The 13,913-nt window shown below is 43.2% G+C and overlaps 1 protein-coding gene across 1 annotated transcript in view; it reads left to right on the top strand.

Moving 5' to 3' along the window:
- Window positions 1-496: 496 nt before the first annotated feature.
- Window positions 497-13,913, top strand: part of LOC149540926 (uncharacterized) — a 33,594-nt gene continuing 20,177 nt past the window's right edge. Inside the window, exon 1 of the mRNA XM_089802753.1 lies at window positions 497-558. Coding sequence (XP_089658879.1) covers window positions 497-558 — 62 coding nt within the window. The remainder of the gene's footprint in view (window positions 559-13,913) is intronic.

Genomic DNA, 13,913 nt, shown 5'->3' with positions numbered 1-13,913 from the left:
ATTTTCTTGGCATATAAATATTCAAATATTGGGAGTGACCGTTGGGTGCGCCTTAGACATTTAAATTCAAATATTTGGTAGGGGGGGTTGACATTTTTGGTTAATAGTAATCTCCATGACCATCTGGACTACACAACCTTCGCAAAGTTTGAGAAACAATCATGGAACTTGCCTACGGAGTGTAGAGCCAAGCTAGTTGAGAGACACCCACAGATGCCCTAGTCCCTTGAGAAGTAGGGTTTAAAATAGGTAGTGGCATCAATGACATGAGTAGCATAACAATAGAAGTAATTGGAAAAATCTCTAGTAAAGGCTGGGCAGGTTTGGAATGCAAATATTTTTTAGGAGTAGGCTTGTGAGGCATAACCAATGAGCAATCCTTGATCTTGTGCTTGCTTGATTGACACTGATATCAAGTGTTTGGTAGGTTCAAGTAAAGCACCTTTTGGGTGAAGGTGCAATCCCCAACCTAGATATCAATAGTTTCTTTAAGGTCATGGGAAATGTCATCATCAATGCAAACCATCCTTTGGGGACGAGCGTTGATAAACTTTTCAGGTTAGAGCCTAAAGTTGGTTAGAGTCAATTTAATTTTCTTTTCCATTGCTTATAAGAGTGTTTCAAGGTTGGGAACCACTTCAACATCCTTTGCATGGTTTAGAGGTAATGTCATTGTGGAAGAGGCTTTTGCAAGGGATGAGCCTCATAATTATGGCATTTTTACACAGGAGGAGTGAGAGTTAAAATATTAATTTATATATTGGGTATGTGCAAGATCATGGTGTACCAAACTATGGCCTTAAGTGGCAGTGAAAAATCAGCAAATTGGGTTTATGTCAACTTGACACATAATTTTGAAGTGGTTATGGACTTTATATCAAAAAGTTGTAAGAAAATAATTTGTAGAAAATTGAATGTAGTTTCTAAACTACTAGGCCTTATCAGGAGAAAAAAATAATTGATTAGTCAAAAGTTTGAATTTTAATGCAGTACTAAGAAAATTTCAGGGCAAAAACAAAAAGTAGGTGTATGTCTGACCACCTTAATCAAAATCAAATCATAATATTTTTTTAATATAATTATAGATATGAAAACTAGACTCATGCCCGGATGTGACGCATATTTTTTGATATTTTTATTCCAAATAAATAATTAAATATGAATTTTCTACCAAAAATTTTTCGGATTAAAAAAAGTCCCGTGTCTGACCACCCTAACTAATAGAAAATTTGATCAAATTTTTCTTTTTTTGTTTTTTTCTTATACTAGGCGAAGTATAGAATGTGACGCAACTTTTAGATTTAAAAAATGTTATACCGTTTGAAAGTTATAGCTATTTTTCATTCAATATGTCAATTAGCACTTTACAATAATCTTCATTGATAATTAACTAATAAATACTTATCGAACTTAGAATTTGACAGAAATTATATTGATGGAATCTAGAGAGCGATATTAAAAAACCCATTTTGTTTCATTCAATTTCGATCAAAATAACATTGTCAGACAGCTACCCAAAGTCTGAGTATCACTAAAACTCTCTATAAACACGTCTTTGGGGTTGACCAGGCAGGCTTGGTAAATACCAAGCCTGATCGAATATCCGATTCAAAATCGGATATCCGATTTGACATCGGATATCCGATATGGCTCGGTAGTCAAATTCCAAAAATCTTCAAATTTTGGAGGGAAATTCGATTTAAACGTTCTAGTTTTTTATTTTTAAATTATTTCACTTATATTAATATGTAAAGGCATATTTTAATATATTATATATATATAATAACGTAATGTAAACATACAAGATATAATCTAGTAATATATAATAATATCTTATGTTAATCTTATTACAATCTATAAATATAATATATATTATTATTATTTTTACTAAATATAATAATGTAATTTATATATATATAAAATACGTATTATATATTATTATATTAATATGTATGTTATTAATATATACAATAACGTAATATTTTCATTAAATGTAATATGTATTATATATTATTATATTAATATGTATAATTATATAATATTTATACAACAACGTAATATTTTTATTAAATATAATATATATTATAAATATTATTATATTAATATGTATGTTATTAATATATTTATATAATAACGTAATATTTTCATTAAATATAATAATGTAATATGTATATGTATATATATATATATATATTATTATATTGATATGTATATTATTAATATATATGTATATTATTAATATATAAGAGTCAAAGGGGGTCATAGGGTGACCTATGAGCCTCTTTGACCTATTAAACGACGATATATGTCTCTAGGGGTCCTAGGACCCCTAGGGACATATGTCGTCCTTTAATAGGTCAAAGGGGGTCCCTTTGACCCATTAAATGACGACATATGTCCCTAGGACCCCCAGGAACATAGCCGAATCGTTCATATCGGTCAAAGGGGGTCATAGGGTGACATATGACCCCTTTTGACCCATTAAACGACGACATATGTCTCTAGGGGTCCTAGGACCCCTAGGGACATATTCGAATGGGTATTATGGGTCAAAGGAGGTCATAGGGTGACCTATGACCCTCTTTGACCCATTAAACGATAACATATGTCCCTAGGGGTCCTAGGACCCCTACGGACATAGTCGAATCGTTCATATGGGTCAAAGGAGGTCATAGGGTGACCTATGACCCCCTTTGACCCATTAAATGACGACATATGTCCCTAGGGGTCCTAGGACCCCCAAGGACATAGTCGAATCATTCATATGGGTCAAAGAGGGTCATAGGGTGACCTATGACCCCCTTTGACCCATTAAACGATGACATATGTCCCTAGGGGTCCTAGGACCTCTAGAGACATATTCGAATGGGTAATATGGGTCAAAGGGGGTCATAGGGTGACCTATGACCCTCTTTGACCCATTAAATGATGACATATGTCCCTAAGGGTCCTAGGACCCCTAGGGACATATTTCAATCGTTCATATGGGTCAAAGGGGGTCATAGGGTGACCTATGACCCTCTTTGACCCCTTAAACGACGATATATGTCTCTAGGGGTCCTAGGACGCCTAAGGACATATTCGAATGGGTAATATGGGTCAAAGGGGGTCATAGGTCACCCTATGACCCTCTCTAACTCATTAAACGACGAAATATTTCTCTAGGGGTCCTTGGACCCCTAGGGACATATTCGAATTATTCATATGGGTCAAAGGGGGTCTTAGGGTGACCTATGACCCCCTTTGACCCATTAAATGACGAAATATGTTCCTACGGGTCCTAGGACCCCTAGGGACATATTCGAATGGGTAATATGGGTCAAATGGGGTCATACAGTAACCTATGACCCTCTTTGACCCATTAAACGATGACATATGTCCCTAGGGGTCCTCAAACCCCTAGGGACATATTCGAATCGTTCATATGGGTAAAAGAGGGTCATAGAGTGACCTATGACCCTCTTTGACCCATTAAATGATGACATATGTCCCTAGGGGTCCTCGGACCCCTAGGGACATATTCGAATCGTTCATATGGGTCAAAGGGGGTCATAGGGTGATCTATGACCCTATTTGACCCATTAAACGACGACATATGACCCTAGGGGTCCTACGACCCCTAGGGACATATTCAAATTGTACATATGGGTCAAAGGGGGTCATAGGGTGACCTATGACCCCCTTTGACCCATTAAACGATGACATATGTCTCTAGGGGTCCTAGGAACCCTAGGGACATATTCGAAAGGGTATTATGGGTCAAAGGGGGTCATAGGGTGACCTATGACCCTCTTTGACCCATTAAACGACGACATATGTCCCTAGGGGTCCTTGGAACCCAAAAACCATATTCGAATGGGTAATATGCGTCAAAGGGGGTCATAGGGTGACCTATGACCCTCTTTGACCCATTAAATGACGACATGTGTCCCTAGGGGTCCTAGGACCCTAGGGACATATTCGAATTGTTCATATGGGTCAAAGGGGGTCATAGGGTGACTTTTGACCCCTTTTAACCCATTAAACGACGACATATGTCCCTAGGGGTCCTAGGACCCCTAGGGACATATTTGAATGGGTAATATGGGTCAAATGGGGTCATAGGATAACCTATAACCCTCTTTGACCCATTAAACGATGACATATGTTTCTAGAGGTCCTAGGACCCATAGGGACATATTCGAATCGTTCATATGGGTCAAAGGGGGTCATAGGGTGATCTATGACCCTCTTGACCCATTAAATGACGATATATGTCTCTAGGGGTCCTAGGACCCCTAGGGACATATTCGAAAGGGTAAAATGGGTCAAAGGGGGTCATAGGGTGACCTATGACCCTCTTTGACCCATAAAACGACGACATATGTCCCTAGGGGTCCTCGGACCCTAAGGGACATATTCGAATGGGTAATTTGGGTCAAAGGAGGTCATTGGGTGACCTATGACCCTTTTTGACCCATTAAACGATGACATATGTCCCTAGGGGTCCTAGGACCCTAGGGACATATTCGAATCGTTCATATGGGTAAAAGGGGGTCATAGGGTGATCTATGACCCCCTTTGACTCATTAAACGATGACATATGTCCCTAGGGGTCCTAAGACCCCTAGGGACATATTTGAATCGTTCATATGAGTCAAAGGGTGTCGTAGGGTGACCAATGACCCCCTTTGACCCATTAAATGACGACATATGTCCCTAAGAGTCCTAGGACCCCTAGGGACATATTCGAATGGGTAATATGGGTCAAATGGGGTCATAGGGTCACCTATGACCCTCTTTAACCCATTAAATGACGACATATGTCTCTAGGGGTCCTAGGACCCCTAGGGACATATTCGAATCGTTCATATGGGTCAAAGGGGGTCATAGGGTGACCTATGACCCTCTTGACCCATTAAATGACGATATATGTCTCTAGGGGTCCTAGGACCCCTAGGGACATATTCAAATGGGTAATATGGGTCAAAGGGGGTCATAGGGTGACCTATGACCCTCTTTGACCCATTAAATGACGACATATGTCCCTAGGGGTCCTAGGACCCCTAGGGACATATTCGAATGGGTAATATGAATCAAAGTCTTTGACCCATTAAACGAAGACATATGTCCCTAGGGGTCCTAGGACCTTAGGGACATATTCGAATGGTTCATATGGGTCAAAGGGGGTCATAGGGTGACCTATGACCTGCTTTGACCCATTAAACGATAACATATGTCCCTAGGGGTCTTAGGACCCCTAGGGACATATATGAATTGTTCATATGACTCAAAGGGGGTCATAGGGTGACCTATGACCCCCTTTGACCCATTAAACGATGACATATGTCCCTAAGGGTCCTAGGACCCTAGGGACATATTCGAATGGTTCATATGGGTCAAAGGGGGTCATAGGGTGACCTATGACCCCCTTTGACCCATTAAATGACGACACATGTCCCTAGGGGTCCTAGGACCCCTAGGGACATATTTGAATCGTTCATATGAGTTAAAGGGGGTCATAGGGTGACCTATGACCCCCTTTGACCCATTAAACGACGACATAGGACCCCTAGGGATATATTCGAATGGGTAATATGGGTCAAATGAGGTCATAGGGTAACCTATGACCCTCTTTGACCCATTAAATGACAACATATGTCTCTAGGGGTCCTAGGACCCCTAGGGACATATTCGAATCGTTCATATGGGTCAAAGGGGGTCATAGGGTGACCTATGACCCTCTTGACCCATTAAACGATGATATATGTCTCTAGGGGTCCTCAAACCCCTAGGGACATATTCGAATTGGTAATATGGGTCAAAGGGGGTCATAGGGTGACCTATGACCCTCTTTTACCCATTAAACGATGACATATGTCCCTAAGGGTCCTACAACCCTTAGGGACATATTCGAATGGGTAATATGGGTCAAATGGGGTCATAGGGTAACCTATGACCCTCTGTGACCCATTAAACGATGACATATGTCTCTAGGGGTCCTAGGACCCCTAGGGACATATTCAAATCGTTCATATGGGTCAAAGGGGGTCATAGGGTGACCTATTACCCTCTTGATGCATTAAACGATGATATATGTCTCTAGGCGTCCTAGGACCCCTAGGGACATATTCAAATGGGTAATATGAGTCAAAGGGGGTCATAGGGTGACCTATGACCCTCTTTGACCCATTAAATGATGACATATGTTCCTGAGGGTCCTCGGACCCTAAGGGACATATTTGAATGGGTAATATGGGTCAAATGGGGTTATAGGGTGTCCTATGACCCTCTTTGACCCATTAAATGATGACATATGTCCCTAGGGGTCCTAGGACCCTAGGGACATATTCCAATCGTTCATATGGGTCAAAGGGGGTCATAGGGTGACCTATGACCCCCTTTGACCCATTAAACAATAACATATGTCCCTAGGGGTCTTAGGACTCCTAGGGACATATTTGAATCGTTCATATGAGTCAAAGGGGGTCATAGGGTGACCTATGACCCCTTTTGATGCATTAAACGACGACATATGTCCCTAGGGGTCCTAGGACCCCTAAGGACATATTCGAATGGGTAATATGGATCAAATGGGGTCATAGGGTAACCTATTACCCTCTTTGACCGTTTAAATGATGACATATGTCTCTAGGGGTCCTAAGACCCCTAAGGACATATTCGAATCGTACATATGGGTCAAAGGGGGTCATAGGGTGACCTATGACCCTCTTTGACCCATTAAACGATGATATATGTCTCTAGGGGTCCTAGGACCCCTAGGGAAATATTTGAATGGGTAATATTGGTCAAAGGGGGTCATAGGGTGACCTATGACCCTCTCTGACCCATTAAACGACGAGATATGTCACTAGGGGTCCTAAGACCTCCAGGGACATATTCGAATGGGTAATATGGGTCAAAGGGGGTCATAGGGTGACCTATGACCCCCTCTGACCCATTAAACGATGACATATGTCTCTAGGGGTCCTAGGACCCCTAAGGACATATTCGAATGGGTATTATGGGTCAAAGGGTGTCATAGGGTGATGTATGACCCTCTTTGACTCATTAAACGACGACATATGTCCCTAGGGGTCCTTGGACCCCAAGGGACATATTCGAATGGGTAATATGGGTCAAATGGGGTCATAGGGTGACCTATGACCCTCTTTGACCTATTAAACGACAACATATGTCCCTAGGGTTCCTAGGACCCTAGGGACATATTCCAATCGTTCATATGGGTCAAAGGGGGTCATAGGGTGACCTATGACCCCCTGTGACCCATTAAACGACAACATATGTCCCTAGGGGTCCTAGGACCCCTAGGGTCATATTTGAATCGTTCATATGAGTCAAAGGGGGTCATAGGGTGACCTATGACCCCCTTTGATGCATTAAACGACGACATATGTTCCTAGAGGTCCTAGGACCTCTAGGGACATATTCGAATGGGTAATATGGATCAAATGGGTTCATAGGGTAACCTATGACCCTCTTTGACCTATTAAACGATGATATATGTCTCTAGGGGTCCTAGGACCCCTAGGGACATATGTCATCCTTTAATGGGTCAAAGGGGGTCCCTTTGACCCATTAAATGACGACATGTCCCTAGGACCCCCAGGGACATAGCCGAATCGTTCATATCGGTCAAAGGGGGTCATAGGGTGACCTATGACCCTTTTGACCCATTAAACGACGACATATGTCTCTAGGGGTCCTAAGACCCCTAGGGACATATTCGAATCGGTATTATGGGTCAAAGGAGGTCATAGGGTGACCTATGACCCTCTTTGAACCATTAAACGATAACATATGTCCCTAGGGGTCCTAGGACCCCTAGGAACATAGTCGAATCGTTCATATGGGTCAAAGGGGGTCATTGGTTGACCTATGACCCCCTTTGACCTATTAAATGACGACATATGTCCCTAGGGGTCCTAGGACCCCCAAGGACATAGTCGAATCATTCATATGGGTCAAAGAGGGTCATAGGGTGACCTATGACCCCCTTTGACCCATTAAACGATGACATATGTCTCTAGGGGTCCTAGGACCTCTAGGGACATATTCGAATGGGTAATATGGGTCAAAGGGGGTCATAGGGTGACCTATGACCCTCTTTGACCCATTAAATGACGACATATGTCCCTAGGTGTCCTAGGACACCTAGGGACATATTTCAATCGTTCATATGGGTCAAAGGGGGTCATAGGGTGACCTATGACCCTCTTTGACCCCTTAAATGACGATATATGTCTCTAGGGGTCCTAGGACCCCTAGGGACATATTCGAATGGGTAATATGGGTCAAAGGGGGTCATAGGTCACCCTATGACCCTCTCTTACTCATTAAACGACGAAATATTTCTCTAGGGGTCCTTGGACCCATAGGGACATATTCGAATTGTTCATATGGGTCAAAGGGGGTCTTAGGGTGACCTATGACCCCCTTTGACCCATTAAATGACGAAATATGTTCCTAGGGGTCCTAGGACCCCTAGGGACATATTCGAATGGGTAATATGGGTCAAATGGGATCATAGAGTAACCTATGACCCTCTTTGACCCATTAAACGACGACATATGTCCCTAGGGGTCCTCAAACCCCTAGGGACATATTCGAATTATTCATATGGGTCAAAGAGGGTCATAGGGTGACCTATGACCGTCTTTGACCCATTAAACGACAACATATGTCCCTAGGGGTCCTCGGACCCCTAGGGACATATTCGAATCGTGCATATAGGTTAAAAGGGGTCATAGGGTGACCTATGACCCTATTTGACCCATTAAACGACGACATATGTCCCTAGAGGTCCTACGACCCCTAGGGACATATTCGAATCGTACATATGGGTCAAAGGGGGTCATACGGTGACCTATGACCCCCTTTGACCCATTAAACGATGACATATGTCTCTAGGGGTCCTAGGAACCCTAGGGACATATTCGAATGGGTATTATGGGTCAAAGGGGGTCATAGGGTGACCTATGACCCTCTTTGACCCATTAAACGATGACGTATGTCCCTAGGGGTCCTTGGAACCCAAAAAACATATTTGAATGTGTAATATGGGTCAAAGGGGGTCATAGCGTGACCTATGACCCTCTTTGACCCATTAAACGACGACATATGTCCCTATGGGTCCTAGGACCCTAGGGACATATTCGAATTGTTCATATGGGTCAAAGGGGGTCATAGGGTGACCTTTGACCCCTTTTGACCCATTAAATGACGACATATGTCCCTAGAGGTCCTAGGACCCCTAGGGACATATTCGAATGGGTAATATGGGTCAAATGGGGTCATAGGATAACCTATGACCCTCTTTGACCCATTAAACGATAACATATGTTTCTAGAGGTCCTAGGACCCCTATGGACATATTCGAATCGTTCATATGGGTCAAAGGGGGTCATAGGGTGACCTATGACCCTCTTGACCCATTAAATGACGATATATGTCTCTAGGGGTCCTAGGACCCCTGGGGACATATTCGAATGGGTAATATGGGTCAAAGGGGGTCATAGGGTGACCTATGACCCTCTTTGACCCATAAAACGATGACATATGTCCCTAGGGATCCTCGGACCCTAAGCGATATATTCGAATGGGTAATTTGGGTCAAAGGAGGTCATTGGGTGACCTATGACCCTTTTTGACTCATTAAACGACGACATATGTCCCTAGGGGTCATAGGACCCTAGGGACATATTCGAATCGTTCATATGGGTAAAAGGGGGTCATAGGGTGATCTATGATCCCCTTTGACTCATTAAACGATGACATATGTCCCTAGGGGTCCTAAGACCCCTAGGGACATATTTGAATCATTCATATGAGTCAAAGGGTGTCGTAGGGTGACCTATGACCCCCTTTGACCCATTAAATGACGACATATGTCCCTAAGAGTCCTAGGACCCCTAGGGACATATTCAAATGGGTAATATGGGTCAAATGGGGTCATAGGGTCACCTATGACCCTCTTTGACCCATTAAATGATGACATATGTCTCTAGGGGTCATAGGACCCCTAGAGACATATTCGAATCGTTCATATGGGTCAAAGGGGGTCATAGGGTGACCTATGACCCTCTTGACCCATTAAATGACGATATATGTCTTTAGGACCCCTAGGGACATATTCGAATGGGTAATATTGGTCAAAGGGGGTCATAGGGTGACCTATGACCCTCTTTGACCCATTAAACGACGACATATGTCCCTAGGGGTCCTAGGACCCCTAGGGACATATTTGAATGGGTAATATGGGTCAAAGTCTTTGACCCATTAAACAAAGACATATGTCCCTAGGGGTCCTAGGACCTTAGGGACATATTCGAATGGTTCATATGGGTCAAAGGGGGTCATAGGGTGACCTATGACCTGCTTTGACCCATTAAACGATAACATATGTCCCTAGGGGTCTTAGGACCCCTAGGGACATATTTGAATCGTTCATATGAGTCAAAGGGGGTCATAGGGTGACCTATGACCCCCTTTGACCCATTAAACGACGACATATGTCCCTAAGGGTCCTAGGACCCTAGGGACATATTCGAATGGTTCATATGGGTCAAAGGGGGTCATAGGTCTTTGACCCATTAAATGACGACATATGTCCCTAGGGGTCCTAGGACCCCTAGGGACATATTTGAATCGTTCATATGAGTCAAAGTCGGTCATAGGGTGACCTATGACCCCCTTTGACCCATTATACGACGACATAGGACCCCTAGGGATATATTCGAATGGGTAATATGGGTCAAATGAGGTCATAGGGTAACCTATGACCCTCTTTGACCAATTAAATGACCACATATGTCTCTAGGGGTCCTAGGACCGCTAGGGACATATTCGAATCGTTCATATGGGTCAAAGGGGGTCATAGGGTGACCTATGACCCTCTTGACCCATTAAACGATGATATATGTCTCTAGGGGTCCTCAAACCCCTAGGAACATATTCGAATTGGTAATATGGGTCAAAGGGGGTCATAGGGTGACCTATGGCCCTCTTTTACCCATTAAACGATGACATATGTCCCTAAGGGTCCTAGGACCCCTAGGGACATATTCGAATGGGTAATATGGGTCAAATGGGGTCATAGGGTAACCTATGACCCTCTTTGACCCATTAAACGATGACATATGTCTCTAGGGTTCCTAGGACCCCTAGGGACATATTCGAATCGTTCATATGGGTCAAAGGGGGTCATAGGGTGACCTATTACCCTCTTGACGCATTAAACGATGATATATGTCTCTAGGGGTCCTAGGACCCCTAGGGACATATTCAAATGGGTAATATGGGTCAAAGGGGGTCATAGGGTGACCTATGACCCTCTTTGACCCATTAAATGACGACATATGTTCCTGGGGGTCCTCGGACCCCAAGGGACATATTCGAATGGGTAATATGGGTCAAATGGGGTTATAGGGTGACCTATGACCCTCTTTGACCCATTAAATGATGACATATGTCCCTAGGGGTCCTAGGACCCTAGGGACATATTCCAATCGTTCATATGGGTCAAAGGGGGTCATAGGGTGACCTATGACCCCCTTTGACCCATTAAACGATAACATATGTTCCTAGGGACATATTTGAATCGTTCATATGAGTCAAAGGGGGTCATAGGGTGACCTATGACCCCTTTTGATGCATTAAACGATGACATATGTCGCTAGGGGTCTTAGGACCCCTAGGGACATATTCGAATGGGTAATATGGGTCAAATGGGGTCATAGGGTAACCTATTACCCTCTTTGACCGTTTGAATGACGACATATGTCTCTAGGGGTCCTAAGACCCCTAGGGACATATTCAAATCGTACATATGGGTCAAAGGGGGTCATAGGGTGACCTATGACCCTCTTTGACCCATTAAACGATGATATATGTCTCTAGGGGTCCTAGGACCCCTAGGGACATATTCGAATGGGTAATATGGGTCAAAGGGGGTCATAGGGTGACCTATGACCCTCTCTGACCCATTAAACGACGAGATATGTCACTAGGGGTCCTAGGACCCCTAGGGACATATTCGAATGGGTAATATGGGTCAAAGGGGGTCATAGGGTGACCTATGACCCCCTCTGACCTATTAAACGATGACATATGTCTCTAGGAGTCCTAGGACCCCTAAGGACATATTCGAATGGGTATTATGGGTCAAAGGGAGTCATAGGGTGATGTATGACCCTCTTTGACTCATTAAACGACGACATATGTCCCTAGGGGTCCTTGGACCCCAAGGGACATATTCAAATGGGTAATATGGGTCAAATGGGGTTATAGGGTGACCTATGACCCTCTTTGACCTATTAAACGACGACATATGTCCCTAGGGGTCCTAGGACCCTAGGGACATATTCCAATCGTTCATATGGGTCAAAGGGGGTCATAGGGTGACCTATGACCCCCTTTGACTCATTAAATGACAACATATGTCCCTAGGGGTCCTAGGACCCCTAGGGACATATTTGAATCGTTCATATGAGTCAAAGGGGGTCATAGGGTGACCTATGACCGCCTTTGATGCATTAAACGATGACATATGTTTCTAGAGGTCCTAGGACCTCTAGGGACATATTCAAATGGGTAATATGGATCAAATGGGGTCATAGGGTAAGCTATGACCCTCTTTGACCCTTTAAATGATGACATATGTCTCTAGGGGTCCTAGGACCCCTAGGGACATATTCCAATCGTACATATGGGTCGAAGGGGGTCATAGGGTGACCTATGACCCTCTTGATCCATTAAACGACGATATATGTCTCTAGGGGTCCTAAGACCCCTAGGGACATATTCGAATGAGTAATATGGGTCAAAGGGGGTCATAGGGTGACGTATGACCCTCTTTGACCCATTAAATCATGATATATGTCTCTAGGGGTCCTAAGACCCCTAGGGACATATTCGAATGGGTAATATGGGTCAAAGGGGGTCATAGGGTGACCTATGACCCTCTCTGACCCATTAAACGATGAGATATGTCGCTAGGGGTCTTAGGACCCCTAGGGACATATTCGAATGGGTAATATGAGTCAAAGGGGGTCATAGGGTGACCTATGACCTCCTTTGACCCATTAAACGACGACATATGTCTCTAGGGGTCTTAAGACCCCTAGGGACATATTCGAATGGGTATTATGGGTCAAAGGGGGTCATAGGGTGCCCTATGACCCTCTTTGACCCATTAAACGACGACATATGTCCCTAGGGGTCCTTGGACCCCATGGGACATATTCGAATGGGTAATATGGGTCAAAGGGGGTCATAGGTCACTATGACCCTCTTTGACCCATTAAATGATGGCATATGTCCCTAGGGGTCCTAGGACCCCAAGGGATATATTTGAATCGTTCATGTGAGTCAAAGAGGGTCATAGGGTGACCTATGACCCCCTTTGATCCATTAAACGATGACGTATGTCCCTAGGGGTCTTAGGACCCCTAGGGACATAGTCGAGTCTTTCATATGGGTTAAAGGGGGTCATAGGGTGACCTATGACCCCCTTTGACCCATTAAATGACGACCCTCTTTGTATTATATATATGTCATATGTGATCTCAGTTGAAAGGTGGAGATCAGAGTGTACGGTGGTTTGGAGAAAAAATAATAAAAACTTCAATTTTCTAGAAATTTACTTAGTTGCATTTAATAAATCCATATGACCAATTTTGAGTCAATGGAATAGTTTAGAAAGTTAGGGAATGCATAAAAACTATAGTTTGAAATTTGAATTTCAAATTCAAACGGTCATATTAGTTTTGGAGGGAAAGTAGTAATTTGGTATTTGTTTGATTAAATAAACCTTTGTAACCAACTTGGTCGGTTGGACAGGTGCATATAAGCCTATTTAAGTTGTAATGAACATATGCAAGACATGAATCATTATTGGTACGGAAAAAATCATA

This window comes from Cupressus sempervirens, chromosome 9 (assembly GCF_028749045.1).
Source record: "Cupressus sempervirens isolate cs-2001-9-10 chromosome 9, ASM2874904v1, whole genome shotgun sequence".
NCBI lineage: Eukaryota > Viridiplantae > Streptophyta > Pinopsida > Cupressales > Cupressaceae > Cupressus > Cupressus sempervirens.
Note: the sequence above shows the minus strand (reverse complement) of the source record. Positions and strands in the feature narration are given on the sequence as shown.